General features: G+C 36.7%; 1 protein-coding gene across 3 annotated transcripts in view; it reads right to left on the bottom strand.

Moving 5' to 3' along the window:
* The window catches only part of CFTR (CF transmembrane conductance regulator), a 195,072-nt gene that overhangs the window by 142,170 nt on the left and 28,480 nt on the right, over nucleotides 1-24,422 (bottom strand). For all 3 annotated transcript variants that reach the window (XM_036864463.1, XM_036864464.1, XM_036864462.1), the window contains exons 3-6: nucleotides 20,707-20,815; nucleotides 4,710-4,925; nucleotides 1,351-1,440; nucleotides 326-489 (exon numbers count right to left, since the gene is read on the bottom strand). In XM_036864463.1, the coding sequence (XP_036720358.1) occupies nucleotides 326-489; nucleotides 1,351-1,440; nucleotides 4,710-4,925; nucleotides 20,707-20,815 (579 nt within the window). The remainder of the gene's footprint in view (nucleotides 1-325; nucleotides 490-1,350; nucleotides 1,441-4,709; nucleotides 4,926-20,706; nucleotides 20,816-24,422) is intronic.

Raw genomic sequence — 24,422 nt, forward strand, 5'->3', positions numbered from 1 at the left:
AAACCAGGGTAGAAAAAGCCTATAAACTCTCCCCAAAATATATGCATTCCCTCCCATTCACATAAATGTTTTATCCATTGTACCTAAATCTCTGATGTGCAAAAAGTGAACTGGATGGTAACATATTTATAAAGAAATTCTATAGACTGACAAGCAAAAACATGTCCCCTTGATATAGAAAGTATTACGTCATGAAAATAATTCCTTTTACGTGACACCTAGCAAGATCACGGTTCAGTGCATAGAGAAGTTCTGGTTTTATTAGAGTGGGCTTTTGGAAAACCTAATTTAAAACCCTTTCAAACTATGTAAATAAGAGTGCTACCTGTACTTCATCATCATTTTCCCTAATCCGGCTTGAAGAAGGGCAAGGACTATGAGGAAAGCAAGTCCACAGAAGGCGCAGGCCTGTAACAACTGCCAGAGCAGCCCCATCAGCAGCGTCACTTGCAAAGGAGCAATCCACACGAAATGCGCCAGTGCAAGTCCCTGAAAAATAAAATCACAGTGAACACCACTGACATTTTATCCTCCACCCCCAAAACAAAGGAAAAAACAAGCAAAGAAGAAAGAAATCAAGCACAGTGAGCTCATACAATCAAACACTTCATGGTTCTGAACACACTAAAATCTAGGTATTCACTACATGGAACACATAGCAATGTGCTTAAACATTCTACGCATAGGATTTCCCCCAAAACAAACTTCAAGTCACTGTGATCTTTTTCCAGTGGAATTGCATGGTGATTGAAGAATTTATTTTAAATAACTTACTTCTGTGTGGATAAAGCAAGAGCCATGACACAGAACATGAGAGAACAAAAGACTCTTCAGAAGTTCAACCTACACAACTGTACAACCTTATCACCTGACAATATATTCAGAACACATGTATGCTCAATTCAACAGTAATTTATTTAGCATCTGCTAAGGGTTTGATACCATGTAAAATACTAGAAATGCAAAGATAAATAAAACAATCTGTCCTCAAGGACCTCGAATTTTATTGTGACAGAAGACAGCACTGAACAAGAATTGCTCAGAGTATCATACTCAGCCAAAGTAAATAACTGATTTAAAGTTTTAAAAGGAAACAAGATCTGATAGGGACTGAATTGTAAAAAAACCTTGTAAATACAAAGCAAGCTGAGGTGCCCTTGAGTTGGGTGGTCCCGTGAGACCCCAAAATGGCACTCTGCTACACAACTTAGCCTTCTCAGTTTTCAGAAATAGGTAAGGTAGGGATGCTTACGACTTAACCACTTATTACTGTTATCTGACCCAGAAAACCTTTGGGGTTGTATGAGTTATAATAAAGATGCATAAAAGATTAAATCAGTAGGTACATACTTCATCAAATTTGTTCAGGTTGTTGGAAAGGAGACTAACAAGTTGTCCAATGCTTATTTTATCTAGAACACGGCTTGACAGCTTCAAAGTCTAAAAGGAAAATGGGAAGTTAGATATTGTCAATGAACAGTAGACAAATATATTTATAAGTAATGTTACAATACAGCTGAGGAATTAGGTAACTATGCACGCATTTTTAAGTTAAGGTAATGAAAATTATTTTATGTTCATCTAACTCAGTATCTTCTCAGATTTATAAATATTTCTCTTTACAACAAATATTACACTGGCATGCCTCTTCTTATTTTATTTTACAGTATCTAGTGAGTAGTAACTATTTTTTCTAATCCAAAATGGGAACAATATTGTACTTAAATATTCATTTATATACTGTAGAGGGTTTTTTTTTTTTTTTTTGCTTTTGTTTGTTTTTATAAAAGATGGAACCAAAGGCAGTGAAATTTGAGATTAATACCTCGGCCTTACAGGGAACTATATTCAATATCTTGTAATAACCTATAATGGAAAAGAATTGAAAAAATATATATATAGATATATATATCTATATCACTTTGCTGTACACTTGAAACTAACACAATATTGTAAACCAACTATACGTCAATAAAAAAAATTTTTTAATAAAATCTTGGCCTTAAATTTTTCATGCGATCTTATAGTAACTCTGTTGAATAAAATTACTGTTAAAGTCAATAAAATTATATTACAAATAATTTAATCATTAATAATTTTGTGAAAGTTACATTAATAAAAAATTCTTAAATTTTACAAAGAAAAATATATCCATATATACAAAATAGAATTTTTATGTAGATAAATTATTATTATGAAAGATAAGTCATACTTTGCCTATAAACTTTAATAAGAATTGATTTGCCATTAGATGGCTTTGACTGAAGAGTACCTATCTAATATTTGCTTCAACTGAATCCCTCATATATGTATTGAGCACTTAGTAGATACAAATCACTATATTCAAGGCTTCAGGGATTATTGTTAAGATTTCTTAAACATAATTCTTGCCTCAGGATAACCTAGTACATACATAACTAAATATGATAAATTAGTTAAAGGGAGTAGATAGACTAAAATAGGGTGATTAAGAGAAAGTTCCCATATCTGGTTATAAAAATCTGCAAATATTTTATTGAGGTTGAATTTTAAGATGGGTGTGGAATAATGAATAGCATTTAGATAAGCACAGATGAATAAGGAATAAAGCAGTTAATTTCAAAATGCTATTAGAGCAATACAGGGCAGGGGAGGGGGGGAGTCCATTGAGCTGGATGACACATGACCTGGTAACATGCTCAGTCTCAGGTAACTTGAGACTGGGCTTAACATGGGTTCTACATGGCTTAACATGGAGTTTATGTGCACAATAAACAGTGAATATCTGTTCACTCTAGTTAACTTTATCTTCTTGAAATTCACAGGCAAAGCTCAATCTAGTTTGTATTTAGATTCATTATTTAAAATATAATTTGAATGTATCATGGTTACAGATTTTGGAACAAAGAAAACTATGCTCTACTACAAAATCTGGAACAATGTGGGAAGAATTAGTGGCTGCCTGCCACATGGATGAAACTGGTCAGATATGGTACCAGTTTATTTTAGGGACCAAACCACAGCCACATGGAGATGAAATTGTATTCTTTGGTGATGATGTCAATGCAGGTCAATAGGTGTGGCTAGAGGGGTAAAGAAAATATGTAAGAACACAGATAATCAATGTTGAAAAAGGACAGGCACAACTTCTAACTTTTTATTAATGCATTCTGGGTCTGAAAGCACATATATCGCTGTATTTGTGCTAAACATTCTATATGAACTTATTCACAAACTAACCTGCTCCTTCTTTGATCTCCCCTCCCCTTAGCCCAGAGCACTTCATGTTTCTCTCTGCCTATATAACACAATTTGAATTGCTATATTATTTCAGTACTTATTTTATGTTCTCTAATAGTTGGAAAACCCTCCACTTTAAGGATTGTGACTTACCCATTTTAGAAATTTTGACGCAGTTCTTGTACAATGTTTTATAACTTTTAGGTCTTAGCTTCTCAAAATATTTTATCCATAAAATAGGGATAATAGTTTCTACCATATGGAGCTTTGGTCAAATTAAATGATATACCTAAAAATCACTTAGAAGCTTGTCATGTACATCCTTAGCTATTAGTTACCATTATGATAAAATCACTTTTATAAATATTTTTAAACTGGATTCAACTTTCTTTGATATGCATTCTGTGTAAATTCTACCCTCCAAATAATACCTAATAATTTCATCACTTACATATAATTTCTGGATCAAGATAAAATTTTTATTGATTTATCACCCATGCTTTCCTGGTACTTGTGAACTGATGAGACTGTGGCTGAGGTGATTTGATTAAACTGTAGACTTGGTTTTTCCCTTGTGCCTCCACAGAAGGCTTTTTTGAACAATAAAGTATGGCTATCAAGGTTTTACAACGCCACTGATCTTGCATGTATATTATGGAAGTGTTACGGGTTATTTGCTAGAGGGAATTTCAGGTCCGTGTCCCTTATAAGCCAAGTATATAAAGTTTTTACATTGGGGTAAGAAAAAAGAGAAGAAGGATAAAGCAATATCCAAGTGATTCAACCAAACAGGTTTCTATAATCACTTGGTAGATCAAACGGTCACACACGAATCAGGCTGGTGAAAGCACATGTCATTGAGATGACCTTAAATTGTGTTTGTAAGGTAAGGAAGTCTTAATCTGAATTCACCCAAAGCGCATATCAGCAACTTGGACTCTTAACTGGACAATGCACACAGAAAAGCAGAGAAGGTTCTTATGGTTGCCATGCATGTGCTATTCGAAAATTTTTTAACTTGCAGAACTTAGGATGACAAAAATCTAACTCAAAATAAGGCAGTGGATACCACCACTGTGTCACAACTAGTTAAGGTAGAAATTTCTATTGCTTGGGTTATTGTTAACAATTTCTTGTTGTTGAACGTAAAGATACATGGCAGTTTACAATAAGATGATATTTTGTCAATGACTTTTAGGCAGATAGTAAGAATCATTTCAATGGGGAGCCATGGATTCCAAAAAATGGTATATGACTAGTGAAAAAAAAAATGAAATCTAAAATATAGGCAGTTTATAGAAGGCACTCAATAATTATTAGTTGAAGTGAGGTGAATTATCAAGGAAAATTAGAAATATCCATTATTGCTGCCATTTATTTCACAGGTATACAAAACTGATTTCAGCATTTACCCCTTATTTGTATCAGTATGGCATTTAAAACATGACGCCACTAACACGTAGCATGGAGACTGTGCAAGGAAGTATTACCTTCTTATAAATCAAACTAAACATAGCTATTCTCATCTGCATTCCAATGTGGTGGAGGCCAAAAATGGCCGGATGAAGGAGCAGCATCCTCACGATAAAGAGAAGGCACAAGCCTATGCCTAGGTAGATCGCGATGGCGCGTTCCACCTTGTTATCTGGATCATAGGAAGCTATGATTCTTCCCAGTAAGAGAGGCTGTACTGCTTTGGTGACTTCCTGCAGAAGAGGGAAAACAGAGAAATGAAATTTTATTTTTCTTTCATAAAATGCCCTCACAATTTCAACACAAGACGTTTCATCTTTACAGGAGATGAGAGAGGGCCATGCCATACATGAAACTCTGGATGTCCTTTGTAATATCTTTACACTTTGAAATAAGATTTTATTTTAGGTTATAGCAAAGGTCATTTGGAGACGTTTATGTATGAGGTATTTTTTACTAAAAACTGAATAGCGGCCATAAAGCAAAGGTGTAATTTCTGGAATAGTGTGTTAATTGGTAACGTCTACATGGCACTTAACAATTTATAAAATATTTTTCGTTTGATTTTTATGACAACTTTAGGAGTCAGAGTAAGCATTAATATTTTCACATTGCAGGTGAAGAAACTGAGGCCAAAGAGACCAGGTGATTTGATGTGATTTCAAAATAGAACTTTCAAAAGCACTTTGAGTGATGGAATTATTACCAGAATGAACAGTTTCTTGAGGCAACCACATAAAGGGGAACTGGCAACAGGAGGGAGGAGCGTAAAGGCACTGGTGGTATTTAAAGTCCGGTGCCACACCCTTCGCAGTCTGGGGTAGGTGGGGATTTTAGGAAAAAAGTGTGTCAGAAGACTTCAGCCTCAGGCCAGTTTCCAACAATTCATCAAGCCCTCAAAGGCCTGTGAGTTAACAAGGGAAGACCAAAGTTGTGTTTTCCAAATCTTCCTCATCAGATCTTCAATTGATCACTAAATCAAATTGTTCATCAAATTCATTACCATTTTGCCTGAATATGTAAGAATAAATCTGAACACATGGATTTGAACCCAGAAGGTCTAAGTCTTAACCATCTTGCTAATTTGCCTTCAAAAGAGAAAGACATGTAATCCTGTTTTGTTTTATGATGGCCTAGTGAAATGGGGATCTGAGGCTAAACCCTTCTGGGAAATAATATTATGCTAATTGATTCCATTTCAAATGTATATTTTCAAGCCAGACTGCCCTTCCCCCCAGTATTGCTCAGCATTACTTTCTGGCAGCCCATAATTTGCTTTTTTTTTCTTTTCTATTTTCTACTATGTCTTCTCTAAACCTCAGTGCCCAATCCCATCAGCCCTCTCATTCTCAATAAATGAAAATGCTTTCCTATAACAACTTCATCCCCACAAGGAATCCTAAGCTATAGCACCATCATTGACTGACCACTAGCTTTGGGTAGCTGCTCACTCTATACCTGGTTGGTATTCAGTACCTCATTTCAAATTAACTGTGTAGACCAAGGATCTGAATGTAGGAAAAGATTCAAACCTTTAAAAAAAAGTTTCCAAACTAATCACAAACATGGAATATTAGAGTTCTCTCATCTCACATAGCCATATTTTAATATAAGTTTGAATTACAGCAAACAGACAGGTGCTGAAAAGAAAATCGCTAACTACCTACCCAGATATACCATGTTAATAGTTGGCCAACATCAACTGAAGAGCACTTTTTTTTTTTGAACTTCATATCATCTTTATTTTTTTAACATCTTTATTGGGGTATAATTGCTTTACAATGGTGTGTTAGTTTCTGCTTTATAACAAAGTGAATCAGCTATACATATACATACATGCTCATATCTCCTCCCTCTTGCGTCTCCCTCCCACCCTCTCAATCCCACCCCCTGTATCCCACCCCTCTAGGTGGTCACAGAGCACAGAGCTGATCTCCCTGTGCTATGCGGCTGCTTCCCACTAGCTATCTATTTTACATTTGGTAGTGTATATATGTCCATGCCACTGTCTCACTTCGTCCCAGCTTACCCTTCCCCCTCTCCATGTCCTCAGGTCCATTCTCTATGTCTGCGTCTTTATTCCTGTCCTGCCCCTAGGTTCATCAGAACCTTTTTTTTTTTTTTTTTTAGGTTCCATATATATGTGTTAGCCAGCACTTGTTTTTTAAAATGTAAATAAGTGAACAGTTACTGCTTGTTGGCATGTGTCATTTTATGCATGCTTTGTACTTTTGTTACACATGTATCCGTTTTTAGAATGTATAGAATTGTTTTTCAGGTTTTAAATTTTATATAAATGGTATCATATCGTGCTTCTTGCAACTTTTTTTTAACTTAAAAGTTGTGTTTCTGACATTTAGTCTAATTGATACTTGTATATCTACCTCATTTATTCTGAGTGCTGTTTAACATGACATCCTGTGAATAAATCAGGCTATTTGCCCCACTGCCCTATGTTGGAGAAGATGGGTTGTTTCCATTCTTAAACTATTACAATCTGTGCAAGTGTTGCACTCACTGTTTTCATTAAATTCTATAGATCCATGCCAAACTTTCTCTAGAGTAGATAATTTTATTTCAAAATAACTCCTTAAACTAGGAAAATGTACAGTTAAGATAAACCTTGGATTTTAAATTATATGTATAAATATATCTGCAATACAAATATAATTTTTCATAGTATGTTTATAGTGGCAATATTTCATCCTCAAAATTATTTTTAGATCAATATTTTATCCTAGAATTTTTCAATATTATGTTGTTCTTCCTAGACAAATGTCAATGCCACATCTACTTTGATTTACTTTTCCATTAATAGTGGGTTTGCACTTGGCTAAAATGCTCTCAAGTTGCAGTCAAGGGCATTGGATTCATGTGTGCCACCCATGCTGGAGATATTGTGTGTGGCCACAAAGCAGAGAGTAAGTAAGGAGCTTGGATGTTTACCAGGCATACCAGATAAAACATAATTTCTTGTTCACTATAAGACAATAATCAGAAGACTATGATCTGTGACTGCTTCTCATGAATCCAACTGCTTATATCGTAATTAACATAATCACCTTTCTCCTTTTTCCAGAACTCATATATATATAATCTCCTAATAGATAATAATAGAACCACTGATAAAGACCACAATACATATTTCTAAGGAGTAACTCCTATCTATGGAATGCTAAAAGGAGCATTCTGAGGAAAAAGAGAAATATTTTAGTAATTGAGCTGTACACAGAATTTTTAGAGTTAGAAATGTACAGGCTTACATAAGTTTTCTCCTATCGAGTAATCTGAACTAAAGTCCCTGCCATTGTATCACCATTATATTTTTTCCAGAACCTGTCACCTCTATCACAATAGACCCATTTGCTGAATTTATTTTGATTTATAACAAAATAAATAAAACTGTGTCAATCCAATTCAGACACCTATTCTGCAGGTTGCATAACTGAATTAATTACTTGTCTTCTTGCCTCAAGCAAAAGAGGACATACTCATCCTCTGAACAATAACAGCTATTACACAATGACACTGGTAGCATTACTGTGGGAGGGTACCTGTTCATAGAAAAAAAATGCAGTTTATTTCTGGTAGAGAAAATTCCAATAATTGGACCATCTGCCAGCAGCAAAACAACATAAACCTCACCACAACATGGAACTGTCAACATTCAAGGACAAAATCAGCACTCCAGACCCCTCCCTCCTTTAGTTTCCCCTACTCTGTTTTAAGCAGCATGTTCTCTAATATTTATAAGGAAAGCATTTACAGACATCACCTGATTTTATAATTTGGGAGGGAAAACAATGGTAACTGATACCTAGCTTGATCTAGGTGTGCAGTCCTTTACAAAAATCATCCCTGTAATGACTGGGAGAAACGCAGTCCTCTATTCTTGATATGTGAAAGCTGTGTGAACCCTGTTGCCAGTATAGTTTCAGTTACACAAGAAATTTCCCAATCTGCCACCATGTAAAATAGTGTAAGCAGACTGAGGCTTGAATGTAATGAGTCGGAATGTAAATTAATTTGAAAATTTGATAAAATATTTTATTGATTTTTAATTAGACACAAATCAAGATGAAATTAAGGGTTCACTTAGCTAATGGAAGAAGCCTGATACCAATCTTTAAGTCAGCATGACAGGGAAATGAACACTGAATTCAGAGTCATGAAACCCAAGTTCTTATCCCAGCATGTTACCTACACTCTCTGTGTCACCTTAGTCACTTCCCTTCTCTTGACAGTTTCCTCACTGATAAAATGAGTGGTGGAGCAAGCTTATCTTAAAGTTCCCCTCCAGAGCTAATATCTTGGAATATATGATCTGAGTCTGGGGAGTCCTGTGGCAGAGGCTGATGATTCTTGGGCAAATGGTCCTGGCACACATCCTGACATCGCTATGGGTATTTTCTACTCAGAGGGATGCAGGTCTGAATAGGATGAGTTCAGAATGCCATCTGAGTAGAGGGGATCAGGTTAGAGAACAACACAAGTGACTATATTCCTGCTAGGAATAATCATGAATCTCAATTTAGATCAGCCTCCCAGGGGAAAATTAGGAAGCCTGAAAATACCTCCTGGGAAATACATCTGGTCTCTCATGGGATCCCCCAGACCAGAACTTAAAGTCACTGTAGATGAGTCTGAATCCTTTAACCATTTTGTTCTACCTGCATACCTAGGACAGGGTCAGATGTTTCTAGAGATGGGGATGTCCGCTGGATATTCAGACCAAGAAAGAAATTTCAGGTGAAAATAAAAAACTTAGTTCACGCTTGCAATTACATTAAATTAATTAATCCCCAAATAACTTTACTTTAAAAATTACAATTCCAAATCCAAAGCATAGTTGTTTCTAATATGGGAAGAATCAATACTGAAGAACTTCTAAGGTTACATTGTTTTCTATTGTGTGTAGTCAGTAAAACCATCATCATCATCATCATCATCATCTCAACTTGCTTTAAATATATTTTATATATCTTAATCCCAGAAATACAGAAATAAGAAAATAAAAATAATAGAAAATAAGAAAATAGATTCCTAGATACCAAGCATAATAATCAATTAAATAAGTATCCCAATTATAGTAATGATACAAAAGATACTTTGTAAATACCAATAATTAATATATACATATCTTAAAATATATTCTAAAAAACATTACTAAGACATATTTTTTAAGTGTCAAATAAATGGAGAGACTTTAAAACTTTCCATAAAAAAATCTGAATACTGCAAAGATTACATTCTCCTCCAAGTTATTTTATAAGATTAATACAATCTTCATCAGAATTCCAAGTGGATTTTTTGGATGTGAACCATAAGAGCAGGGACTGCCTTAGTTTTTGCAACAATCTCAACATCATGCACAACACCTAGCACAGAATATCCACTCAGCAGATACTTGTTGAATCAATGGATAAAATGATTCTAAATTTCATTTGGAAAAAAAATGAGAGACTAATCAAAAACATGTGAGGAATAAGAATAATGTGTGAGAAGGTTTACATTACTGGATATTAAATTATATTATACAGCCAGAATAGTATGTGGCATGACAAAGAAATAGACTAACTTATCTGGAATGTTCAAAAACAGGTCCAAGTACATGTAGCCATTTTATATATAATAAAATACGGCATTTTAATTCAGTGGAGAAAGTGTAATAAGCAATGGAGAAACTGGAAACTCATTTTTTAAAAATTAGATTTCTATCTCATACATACATCCAAATAAATTCAAATGGATGCAGTAGTTACATGTAAAAGATGAAATAATAAAAACATAGATATGTGTTTACACAATACTTGGGTAGAGAGGACTTTTTAAAATGTCAAATGCCAGAAACAGAAAACAAAACAAAAAAACTATAGATACTGGCAACAAATTTTTAAAAACTGAAACTTCTGATTGTCAAGAAAATAAAAAATTAACAAAACTCACTAGAAACAAATGACAGTCACCTCATACCGGTCAGAATGGCCATCATCAAAAAATCTACAAACAGTAAATGCTGGAGAGGGTGTGGAGAAAAGGGAACCTTCTTGCACTGTTGGTGGGAATGTAAATTGATACAGCCACTATGGAGAACAGTATAGAGGTTCCTTAAAAAACTAAAAATAGAACTACCATACGACCCAGCAATCCCACTACTGGGCGTATACCCTGAGAAAGCCGTAATTCAAAAAGAGTCATGTACCACAATGTTCATTGCGGCACTATTTACAATAGCCAGGACATGGAAGCAACCTAAGTATCCATTGACAGATGAATGGATAAAGAAAATGTGACATATATACAATGGAATATTACTCAGCCATAAAAAGAAATGAAATTGAGTTATTTGTAGTGGGGTGGATGAACCTAGAGTCTGTCATATGGAGTGAAGTAAGTCAGAAAGAGAAAAACAAATACCATATGCTAACACATATATATGGAGTCTAAAAAAAAAAGTGGCTCTTATGAACTTAGGTGCAGGATAGGAATAAAGATGCAGAGGTAGAGAATGGACTTGAGGACACAGGGAGGGGGAAGTGTAAGCTGGGACAAAGTGAGAGAGTGGCATTGACATATATACACTACCAAATGTAAAATAGATAGCTAGTGGGAAGTAGCTGCATGGCACAGGGAGATCAGTTCAGTGCTTTGTCACCACCTAGAGGGGTGGGAGAGGGAGAGAGGGAGGGAGACGCAAGAGGGAGGGGATATGGGGATATATATGTATACATATAGCTGACTCACTTTGTTATACAGCAGAAACTAACACAACATTGTAAAGCAATTATACTCCAATAAAGATGTTAAAAAAAAATTTTTTTTTAATTAAAAAAAAAAAAGAAACAAATGACAGGCTGAGGAAAATAGTCTCTCATAGATCAATAAGAAAGAGACAAACACACCAAAATAAAAATAGACAAAGAATATGAAAAGGCAATTTGCACCCCACAAAAGATATGCATAATTAATACATAAAAACAGTTTAAACTCACTAGGAACCAAAAGTAATGCAAATACAAAAGATAATATACTGTTTTTCACTTAGCAATTTGGAAACATTTTTTAAATGATAATAAGTATTGTTAGTGAGGGCTGAATTTCATACTTTAGTATCAGGAAAGTAAATTAATACATCTTTTCTGGAAGGCAACTGGAATATCTACTAAAATTTAGCTTTTAAAGAGATGTGCATTGAAGAATTATTTATGACAGTGAAAAATAGGAGGCTATCTAAATATTCAACAATGAGGAACTAATAAACTATGGTACAGCCACATGAGTCATTAAACATTAAAATGATTAGGAAGAGAATTATCTAATGATATTGAAAAGGCATTCACAAAACATTAAGAGGAGAAGTAGATTTATGACACATATGTAAAGTAATGATCCACCTCCCTTCATTAAGTGTATATTCTCATGGGAAAAAACTGGAAAGATAAACATCAAATTTATCAATAATTATCTGATTATTTTCAGAATCATAAAAGAATATTTAAAAGATAAAATAAATAATAAAATATTGGATAGAAAATTGTATATAACTTACGACAACAAATAAATGATAAAAAGAAAACACGCATACAAAAAAATAGAACAGAGTGAACACACATGCAGGCATACACCCAGAATTTATCATAAAATACAAAGAGTACTGGCTTATATACCAAAGCAAAGGCTTAAGATTCTGCCTTTGACATGGTAAACAAGAGTGTCAAATTTTTGTTTATCTTGATACACTAGAGTCTTATGGAAATTTTTGGCTTTATACAATTGCTAAATGAAAAAATTTTCCATATTCAGCATAGAAAATAAAACCTATCCAATGCCCCAACTGTATGTAGTTTTAACAAAAATGTATGTATACCATACCACAGGGGTCTCCAACCCCCAGAACCGGGCCACACAGCAGGAGGGGAGTGGCAGGCGAGTGAGCAAAGCTTCATCTGCATTTACAGCTGCCCCCCCATCGCTCGCATTACCTCTTGAGCTCCGTCTCCTGTCAGATCATCAGCGGCATTAGATTCTCATCGGAGCAAGAATCCTACTGTGAACTGTGCATGCGAGGGATCTAGGTTGTGCACTCCTTACGAGAATCTAATGCCTGGTGATCTGAGGTGGAGCTGAGGCAGTGATGCTAGCGCTGGGGAGCGGCTGCAAATACAGATGATCATTAGCAGAGAGGTTTGCACAGAGACCATAATAAATCAACTGCTTGCAGACTCATATCAAAACCCTATCAGTGAGTGGCAAGTGACAATTAAGCTGCATCTTACGGAGTAGACTGGACATGAGCAACACACGGGTGTCACTGTCTCCCATCGCCCCCAGATGGGACCATCCAGTTGCAGGAAAACAAGCTCAGGGCTCCCACTGATCCCGCATTATGGTGAGTTGTATAATTATTTCATTATATATTACAATGTATTAATAATAGAAATAAAATGCACAATAAATGGAATGCGCTTGAATAATCCCGAAACCTTCCCCCCTCCTCCGAGTCCGTGGAAAAGTTGTCTTCCACGCAACTGGTCCCTGGTCCCAAAAAGGTTGGGGACCGCTGCCATACCAAGAACAGAATCTCAAAAATATTATTATAGTATCTGTCTACCCTGAATCATGTTTTTAGGTTCAGTGCCTAATTTAAAATGTTTTGCTTTTGGTATTTTCCTTTGAGTGTTCATTGATTTATTAACTATTACCAGCAATGTCTTCACTAGAAATCTAAGCTCTGTTCTTCATGTTTTGTAAGAAAACAATCCTAGACTTGCTGATATAGCAGCAAAAGTAGGTTTAATCCAGAAAATGCAATAATGGAAGACACGTTAAAATATTAATTTTAATTTCTGAAGTAATGCTTAGAATCTAGGTATCATTTTTAAACATTAGCAAAATATTTTCCTGTGCCCTATAAAAATGAAATTGGTATTTTAAGACTTGCTTATAGCATATATAGAGAAACAAGTAAATGCAAATAATAGGAGTATTTGTGAAGGTAGGTAGAGATTGTATTGAACGATACAGTAACAGGTAACATTTATAAAGCACTTGCTACGTACCAGGATCTATTCTACATGCTTAACTTGTTTAATCCTCACAATAATTCTATGAAATATGTGCTATTATTGTCTCCATCTTACAATCAAAGAAACCGAGACAAAGAGAATTTAAATAACTTTCCCAGGTATCAGACAGCTAGCAAGTCGTAGAACTAGGATTTGAACCAGATAGTTTGACTCCAGAGCCCCCCATCTTATTCATAACCTTAAATAGAAAAGACAATGTTATAATATGACCTGGCAGTTGATCAATTCAAGCATTGTGACTAGTTCAGTATCAACCTACCAAATAAAGTTACAACTTAATATCACTGTAATTTAAGATAAAGCCATTTCTCTAGGCCCCGTATCATAGACACATAATTTAAAAGGTAGAAGGGATCATAGAAACTGTACACTTTCACCACATCACACTCATTAGTCACCATAGGATACTGGTTAACTACAAGAAGTAAAGAGGCACCATGTTCACACCAAGAATGAGGAAACTGGGCCACCTCATATCTAGTTTAAGTTGAAAGTACAAGATCACAGACAATTCCTAATTTACAAATTGATTTTGTTCTCAAATTTCACACGTGAGAACAGACGCATTTTGCCCTAGATACAATATCCTACCAGACATGGTGTTGGATTCCTAGGTTCGCCTTCAAAAGCACATATAATGGTAAATGCTCTTGGAGCACCTCTGAGTTCAATAGTACTGTAAAAGCCTAACCAACCTGCATAACAATGTTTTTACAGAAAGAGATGGATCATCTCCTCCGTGCAGTCTTGGAAGAGAAACATAGTCCCTCCTAGCTATACCTTTGCCCTCTCCACGCACACAGTCATCTACTTCTCTCCAGCAGAGTCCTGAGAGAGAGTGCCGGAGGAAGATGCAGAAAGTTAACAGTTAACGTTGGGATACTGCAGTAAACCCTCAGCCACATTTAATCTCAGTGGGATTCTTGTCACTTCTATTCAGGGGCTCCTTGGCCATGATTAGTCCACCTACTTCTCTTTTCACAATAACTGTAACTTCTAACTAGGCTTTCTCTTCTTTCATGACCCTGTAAATCCTTGCTACTCAAAGCATGGTGCTAGGGCAAACAGGATCTTCACCTAGGAGCTTTTAGAAATGCAGAATCTCAGGTTCCACCCAATATCTGCATTTTAGCCAGATGGGAGGGGGCAGTGGTTGGTATGCATATAAAAGTTTGAGAAACACTGTCCTTCTGTCATTAAAGGACTTAATATTTATTTTTTGTCTAAATTTTTTTGATATTATCATTTTTAAAAAATCAAACTAAAAAATTCCATGTGTACCACCCCCCAATACCCTCACCTTAGATTCTAGCGAAAGTCAGATGCCTTCAGTGATAACGTTCCTGCTTGTCTACCTCAATCAGAATCACCTGGGGAACTTTAGCCGCGAGCTCATCCCAAACCAATTAAGTCACATTATCTGGGGTTGGGCTGCTGGTTACTCTAAAGTAAAAATTCTCTGTTTCAAAGAAATCTAAACCCCATGATTTTCCAAACCTTGACACAGGAACTGGGTAGTACACTGTGGGTAGCACAGGAAGTACAGCATGTGTGTTACGGATGGGGGTTCTAGTAGAGGGTAGAAATATTCAGGATGTAGGGTGAGTGTAGGCAATGTAGCATTCAAGTCCCTGCTGGGGTTAGAGAAGCAGCTAGATATGGGGGGATGGGAGAGGAAGCTGAGAAAAGAGTTCTCCATGACAGGCATCTAGAAAATTTGCTGGAGGTAGGTGACCTTAGGTGAAAGGTACATAAGTAAGTCAAAGTGCCTAAGCCAGAGACTACCTGTGTGCAGAATTCCCCAAAACACTCTCTTAGTTAGCAGTTTGCTTGAATTCAACACCTACCCAATGTCTCTGTCAAAACATAAGGGACAAAGATCTTTTGCAAGGTAGACTGTGGGACTTGAAAACTCTAACAGCCTAAGTCCTAAGACTTCTTTATGACCTTAAACTTCTTGGGGTTTAAGAAATGTAAATAATAAAAGTAGTTTGACTCAAGTTGTACTGACATTTGTCTCAATTTGATGATGGAAATATGCCCAGAGCTGCCTAGGAGTCAAGAATATATTTGAGTGAATGCTTGTAAATTTCTTATCATAATAAAGGTATTGTGATAACCATATTCTCTCAGTAACCTGCTTACAGGACTCCCTTCCCTTGGCTTCCCTCTGACTGTCCTTAATTGACTTGCACACTCAATTCTTCAATGGCCAGTTTTTCCTTTATGCTGGGAGTCTTAAATGTTAAAGGCAATGTTATATCTGGCTGCTGAGTCAAATGGAGAAAAAACAAGTACATAGTTAATCATGAGAGGCCATAGCTAATATGATTTAAAATTACATCAGTATTGCAGAGAGACAAACTCTTTCATGATGGCATTTCCTTTTTTTTTTAACCTTTCACAGTCAACAGCTTTTTTTTTTTTTTTTTTTTTTGGCCACACCAGCATGGCATGTGGGATCTTAGTTCCCTGACCAGGGATCAAACCCGTGCCCCCTGCAGTGGAAGCTTGGAGTTTTAACCACTGGAATGCCAGGAAAGTCCCAACAGCAAATTTTATAGTACTTTTTCTATCAGTCCTGAAACCAATCAAATATTCTTCATACCACAATTATCCTGGTTTAGAGGGATTAAGAACACACAGGATATCTTGAAAGTACGTCCACCTTTTACCAAGAGTAGTGTAAAGCAACTTCAAGAATCCCTGCTCATTTAATGGAAATTAAAACATTATCAAGATGACACACACAGAAGAAAGAAGGAATCCCCAGAAAGAATACGATAAATACTAAGGCATTGGTATAAGTTGTTTAAAAGGATAGAGGTCTTATTATAATAACAGCGAAATTTTCTCGCCTTCTTTTCTTCCTGTAACAGACAGAAAGGATGGAGTAGAGAGATCAGATGCTCTGAAAAGCTACACTCATCTTAATGACCACCATAAGTTCTTAAAGACTTAACAGTTTTTAACATTTTTACTACTTAAAACTGCACGGTGAGGCCGTGAAGCCTTTACTCTGTGACAAGGGTGAGAAACCCACAGCCTCACCACACCTGTGCCATTGCCAATGTAAATTTCCTCCCCATGCCTTCTCACCATACACATTTCAGCTGCTTTCCCCATCGGTTCTTTTCCTCGCCCATTTTCTACTGGTTATCAGTAGAAGTTGAGCTGATGGAAATCACCTTTGCCCTTTAAACATGCTGTCAGTTCCAGACCAGTGGCCTTGGGCTCAGCTTAGATCAGTGGCACCACTCACTCCCCTCAATCCCACCCCTGGGTAATTAATTAATACACCAAGAAAGGCTTTAAGATTCCTTTTGCTGGGATATTTTTAAGCTCGAGAAGTTTAAGAATAAGTTAGTCCTTCTCCACATCCACTCCATTCTTCTACCCTTAATTTTTTCTATATGTTTGACTCTTAGCACTGCTGTCTCTTGGGTGGATTTCACACAGTTCCTTCCCAAGTATAAGTGGAAAGATTCCAGTTGGTTCTCCTATCCTGCCACCTGCTCTGAACTTTCTTCAGATTTGCCCCTGAGGTGACCCTGGAAGAATCCTCAACATTCAAGTTTTTAACCTATGTCTCCTGAGCAGATGCAAAGAAGCTCAGCAGACCCAAGACTGATTACTACAGTCACAATTCTATTGAGTACCTACATACAATCATTACAAATATAGTTACATAGCAATTATAATCTGACCTAATGCAAGGGTCATAGGTTTTGGAACCAAAGAGACCTGGCTATCACTCAAATTTACCACATGCATAACGTTGGAAAAGTTACTTAGTTTCCTGCATCTCAATTTCCTTTTCTATATATTTGAGATACTAATGTCTGCTCCATGGAGTCGCTAGGAGAATTACCTAAAATAATCTGTATAAAGGGCTTAATGCTGAACCTGGAACAGAGTAAGTACTCAATAAATATTAAACTATATTTTGTTTATTTTTTGATCTGTGTGTACCACACCAAAAATAAATTTTATAAATATGTTCATGTATCATCTAAATTTTCATGTTTAGGTGACTGCTTTGGTTCACATGAAACTTCTATGCTGGTGGAATCTAGAGGAATAAATTATCTCACAAGTCAGGCAGAGCATAAAAGGGACTTAATAATTCAGCCTCTCTCCCAGCTTCTACTCAGTTGTGCTTATGTTAATTGATGGAAGCAGCATGTGATGGAGAACACGAAGAGAAAATTTTGAGTTTCTATACAATCTTAGTTATGACATAACAATTATTTGAAATATCATTCACTTCAATCCAAGGATGACTTATTAAGAATGTTGCATTCTTGGGACTTCCCTGGTGGCACAGTGGTTAAGAATCCACCTGCCAATGCAGGGGACACGGGTTCTATCCCTGGACCGGGAATTTCCCACATGCCGGGGAGCAACTAAGCCCATGCACCACAACTACTGAGCCTGTGCTCTACGGCCCGTGAGCCACAACTACTGAAGCCCGCGTGCCTAGAGCCCATGCTCTGCAACAAGAGAAGCCACCGCAATGAGAAGCCCACACATCGCAACGATGCGTAGCCCCCACTCACCGCGACTAGAGAAAGCCCACGTGCAGCAACGAAGACCCAACACAGCCAGATAAAGAAAGAAAGAAAGAAAGAAAGAAAGAAAGAAAGAAAGAAAGAAAGAGAGAAAGAGAAAGAAAGGAAGAGAGAAAGAAAGGAAGAAAAGAAAGAAAGAAAGGAAGGAAAAAAAGGAAGAAAGAAAGAAAGAAAGGAAGGAAGGAAGAAAGGAAGAGAGAAAGAAAGAAAGAGAGAAAGAGAGAAAGAGAAAGAAAGGAAGAAAAGAAAGAAAGAAAGAAAGAAAGAAAGAAAGAAAGAAAGAAAGAAAGAAAGAAAGAAAGAAAGAAAATGGGTGACATAGATTAGTGGCTATATTAGTACAATACTAGAAAAATAACTCAGTGCTGAACATATATTTAAAAAAAAAGAATGTTGTATTCTTATATGCTATGAGCAGAGTAAACTGTACTTCTATACACTGATTCAAATGCAGAGAGTACAGTCATTAAGGCAAACAACAAAACATTTTAAAACATTAAGTCAAATGGAGCCAGAGCTATGGATAAAATTGTTCCCCCAAACTGGGACTTACCTGGTTGGTGCAGTGGTTAAGAATCCGCCTGCAAATGCAGGGGACACGGGTTCAATCCCTGGTCTGGGAAGATCCCACATGCCACGGAGCAACTAAGCGCGTGTGCCACAACTACTGAAGCCCGCGCGCCTAGAGCCCGTGCTCTGCAACAAGAGAAGCCACCACAATGAGAAGCCCACGCACTGCAACGAAGAGTAGTCCCTGCTCACCGCAGCTAGAGAAAGCCCGTGCACAGCAACGAAGACCCAACGCAGCCAAAAAATAAATAAAATTTAAAAAATAAATAAATAAAATTTTTTAAAAAAATTGTTTCCCAAAGCTCTGGCTGCTCTCATTAAGAAAAATCACCTCAAAGATATCTTAAAAGGTAGTTAATTCTTCAGCTACCTTATTCATATTTACAGATAAAATATTTTCACCCCCAAACTGCTGCAGGTTTCTATAGAGATAGATAGATAAATAGATAGATAGATAGACAGATAGATAGACAGACAGATAGACGGACATCAATAGACAGATAACTTCAAAAGCCAGAGCATTTCTCCCAGGAGGTAATCAAGAGCATTACAAAACATTGGGGACCTAAATGTGGTCATCTTTGTCAAAATAAATGTGTAAATGTATTTATTTGCTGTGTATTAAGTACAAGTTCCTAAAGCAATGCAACTTGCATAGCATCTCTTCGAGAGACACTATGGCAACCCTCACTCCCAAAGGCATGAAGACCAATATAATTACAACACAAATCCATCCAACCGGTACCTAACCTCCCAAAGCAAATACTGTGCACAGCCTTTACTTGAAGACTAAATAAGTTTTCAACTTGCCATCAGTCTTACAGGTTACAGTCAAGGATTCCAAATGATGCTCTGGTGAGGTAAAAAATAATAGATCAGAGTCATATTTGACAACAGCTGGGGAACATCCCAGACTGCACTTAAACACCATAAAGCCTGGGATCTTCACGCATTGAGCTCTCTCCACAATGAGGAAGACATAGGAGACTGAGAAAACATACTGCAGGAGTACCTCACTGCCATATTTTAAATTTTTGCTATTTTTTCTTGAAACCATTCAGCATGCAGATATGATTTCAAAATATTACAAACACTCATATATGTAATTGGCTGAATTTTACCTAATTCTCCTCCTGACATTGTCTCCTGACTTTCTCCTGTTGAATACAGGAAAATAAAATCATCGGCAATCTCATATAACAGTAATATAATGTGATTTGGGGTCATAAGAGAAAATAACTTTTTAAAAGAAATTTATTTTACTGAACCCATTTGAAATTATAAATGGCCACCTGTGTTCCAGGACATCCTAGTTCCAATGCATTTTTTACTTGTCTCCACTAGAGTTTTAGTGGTTTCTTTGTATTCAGAGTTAGCCTTTTACCTGTGTACCAGATTACCCTAGTCCTCCTATAATCATAAAAATGAATATAGGGACTTCCCTGGTGACACAGTGGTTAAGAATCTGCCTCCCAAGGCAGGGGACACGGGTTCGAGCCCTGGTCCAGGAAGATCCCATATGCCGCGGAGCAACTAAGCCCGTGTGCCACAACTACTGAGCCTGCGCTCCAGAGCCCGCGAGCCACAACTATTGAGCCCACGTGCCACAGCTACTGAAGCCTGTGCACCTAGAGCCCATGCACTGCAACAAAGAGTGGCCCCTGCTCACCGCAACTAGAGAAAGCCCACACGCAGCAATGAAGACCCAACAAAGCCAAAAATAAATAAATAAATAAAAATGAATATAATTATTTTATCCATAATGAATTTACAAATGAGATCCTTACCCCTAAATATAATATGATTCCATAGAACATAAATCTCCAGAAAAAGCATCGCCGAAGGGCATTAATCAGTTTGGGATTTTTCTTTGAGGCCAATTCTCTATCCCATTCTCTGCAAAAGAACACAAAATGGGACCAGTAAGTTGCATGTGCAAATATCTGAGTTCTCTATTTCCCTTAACATAGTTTTATTCACACAAGTACATTCAAGGAGATTAACCCAAGTGACTAAAGAGACAAAACCTTGGGGGGACCTTCCAACACCAACGCTAAGGCAGATGTTTGGCAGAATTCAATGCTCCGCCATATATCAATTTTTGAGGAGTTGACTTCATGAAAAGGCCACTCTATATGTGTTAAAGAAAGGTTCTGGGCTTCTAAAAAGCAATGAATGCAAGAGGTGGACAAATAAAATATGACTCTTATGAATACACATTGCCGTGCTTAGAACAAGGTGAAAAATAAATATTTAATTTTTTTCCCTTCACCTCTTGATCTTTACCTGTTTAGAATTGTAGTGGATTTTACAAAATCTAACTGTCAAACCGAAAACAAGATTAAAAGTCAGGTGGATTTTTCTGTGATTTAACATTAGAAAAACTTGTTGTTTTTAAATGTAGGGGTATGAAACAAGTATCATCAACTTTGATTTTCAAATACTAAAGTCATTCTTTACAATAAAAATCTTTGGAAAATTAGAACAGAGTCAAATTCTATATTTTCTGGCAGGAATAGAAATTAAATAAGTCTGAAAAATGGTTGGTGTCAAATAAATGTTTTTGTTTTCTTTTAAATACTATACATTCATCAGCCGATTATATTTACATTTTTGCCACTACTTTCTGTTCATAAAAACCTTCTTTCTCTTCCCAAGTGGATAAAATATATCCCTAAATGTTACCCTCATCTTCATTGTTAAACTGTACAGAGATGAAAAGTTTCACAGGAAAGAACTATATAAAGACTTTATATTTTATCAACAGCTATTTTCATTACTATCCATCTACCATTATTAGAGGTGGTTCTAAGTTACTCCAAAGGAAGACCACACAACTGAGATTTGAGGGCAGGTTTGGCAGTCATGGGCATTGTGCATGGACACTGGCTTCCCTGAAAAGCTTACTATCTATCATGCCTAATTACGCTATGCCATCCATCTACCTGCTCACACTCTTCCCACTCTTTCACTCACACACAAGACTTGCCTCCCATCCATGTCATTTGGTGATTCACAACGGGGTAAGAAGCTAAATATGGAGACAGATTCTGCCTCTCTTTCAAAGGAAGAATGAGTCAGATGAGAAAGCCAGGAAGAGAGGTGGTACATAAACCAAAGAAATGGTTTCAAGTTGGGAAGAAGTGGTCCACTCTTAAGTCATGGTAGGAAGATGTCATTATATTTGACATTAAGAGACCTCTGATGACCCTAGTCAGTGTCATTTTAGGAATATGGTAGACACAGAAACCATATTTCAGGGAGCTGAGATGTAAAGGAAAGGAGAAGTAGAGAGACGAGGAGAGCACAGAGATATTAGCTGTGGGGAAAAAAAAATGAATGAGGTAGCGATCTGAGGGGAAGGCAAAGCTGGGGAATTTTTCAGTGGATGGGACTTGAACTACTGGACCCTGAGGGAAGGAATCAGCAGCGAGAGTAGATGGGGTGGTTCCCGCAACACCACGACAGACCCAGTAAGCATTCCAAACACCAAGACTTGAATCATAATGGAAGAAATTTTATACTTATCAAGTTTGTAGCTTAGCTACAATCATGGAATGGATGTGCGGTCTGCATACAGGAGTAATGCACAGGGTTCAAATCCACGGCCACAAACTGAGCCAGATGGGCCAAGGTACCTCAACCACATGGTAACCACCTAGGGCCTTTGTCACATGTCATCTTTGAAATCTGTGGCCAGGGTCACTTTCCAAGGGTGCAGAGATACAAAGTACTATAAGTGGTATTTCACTCTTTCAAAATATTTCAGTAAATTCTAAATAACAATTTTTATAAAAAAGAAATAACAGAGTGAAGAAGAGATACCCCAAAAAAGACAAAAATAATAAAGTCTATGGACTTATGCTGGCACAGTGTTGTTGGATTGAAACAAAATAGGTACATTTTAAACACTGAATTGATATGGAGACACAATGAAAACTGAGGAGAAAAAAATGTTAGGCCAGATAATCCTACAAATTCAGGTTATGTCCTCTATTTGGCCATAAGTAAAAATAAATCTGGAGTACGCAGGTTTTGATTAACCTAGTCCTACTCTGATTAATCTTTCCCTCAGCATCCATTTAGAACTTAGATATTCATCATCTACTATATTATTTTGAACTTGCTGATATACCTACAATATACTATGTTTATATATTTTATCTCTGCAGAAGTGTTACAGGTTTTTACATAATGCTAGCCATTTCACATTCAATCATCATTCATTCATTCAACAAATATTTACTGAGCACCTACTACAGTCAGCCCTTCATGTCTGCGGGTTCCTCATCCTCAGATTCAACCAACTGGGGATGGAAAATACTCACCAAAAAAAATTCCAGAAAGTTCCAAACAGCAAAACTTGGATTTGTCATGTGCCGGCAACAATTTACATAGCATTTACATTGTATTATGTACCATAAGTAATCTAGAGATGATTTAAACTATACAAGAGGATATGTGTAGGTTATATGCATTTTGTATAAGGGACTTGAGCATCCATAGTTTATTATATCCAGGGGGAATCTAGCAAGGGACAACTGTATATACCAGACCCTATTCTAGACCCTATTCCAGGCACATCATAAGCTGAACATATCAAACAAAAACAAAACAAAACAAAAAAATATATCCCTGCCCTCATGGCACGTACACACACTAAGTACTCAATATTAGGAGCTGGACCTTGAACTTGGAAATGTGAACCTGCTACTCCCACTAGCCTAATTCTTTAAATAAATCAAGAAAAAGTAAGGTTGAATATCTTATTTGCCTTAAAATTTCAAAAGAAATTCAATGAATTTCATGAAAATAAGGTAAACAAATTACAAATCTACTCAACTATTTTATCTTGGTGCAGTAAAAAGTAGCTACTTCTTTTTCTTTTTCTTTTTTCTGTCAACTCCCTCTCCCCTTTCCCCTTCATCTGGTATCAGACCCTGTACTGCTGGCACAAGACCCAGTCTAGCTCATTCATAGATTGCTGTTGGTCCAAGGAGTGAGCTTGTGACTCAAAAGTTTCTGGGATTTTTCACATTTGGCCACAGAGAAAGGACTCTTTCCTCTGTGGTCTATAAAAATATGAGCAAAGAGTTCTGAGGACCCACTGAATGGAGGAAGCTGGTCTGAGAGAATAAAACCAGTTCCTGGTTCCACTGAGTCCCTAAGACCAATTCTCTACCTAGGCCTTCACACAGGTTGACTACATGAGCCAATAAATTCCCTCTTAAATAAATTCACTGGCAACCAAAAGGATTATAACCAATACCCTTAGAAAGGGAGACTTCTTTACAACGGGAAACACTGTTCCTGGGGAGGCCAGGAGTATAGACCTGGGTTTGAACCACAGCTCAATCAATTATTAGCTGGAAAATTAAATCATCTCTCTGAGCGTCAGTTTGCTCTTCTGTAAGACAGAGATAATGATGCTTTCCTTCCAGAGTGGCTGAGAGGAGATACTACACTTGGCATTCAACGTATACTCAAAAATATGAAATTTTTA

Source organism: Balaenoptera musculus, chromosome 9 (genome assembly GCF_009873245.2).
Source record: "Balaenoptera musculus isolate JJ_BM4_2016_0621 chromosome 9, mBalMus1.pri.v3, whole genome shotgun sequence".
NCBI classification, from domain to species: domain Eukaryota; kingdom Metazoa; phylum Chordata; class Mammalia; order Artiodactyla; family Balaenopteridae; genus Balaenoptera; species Balaenoptera musculus.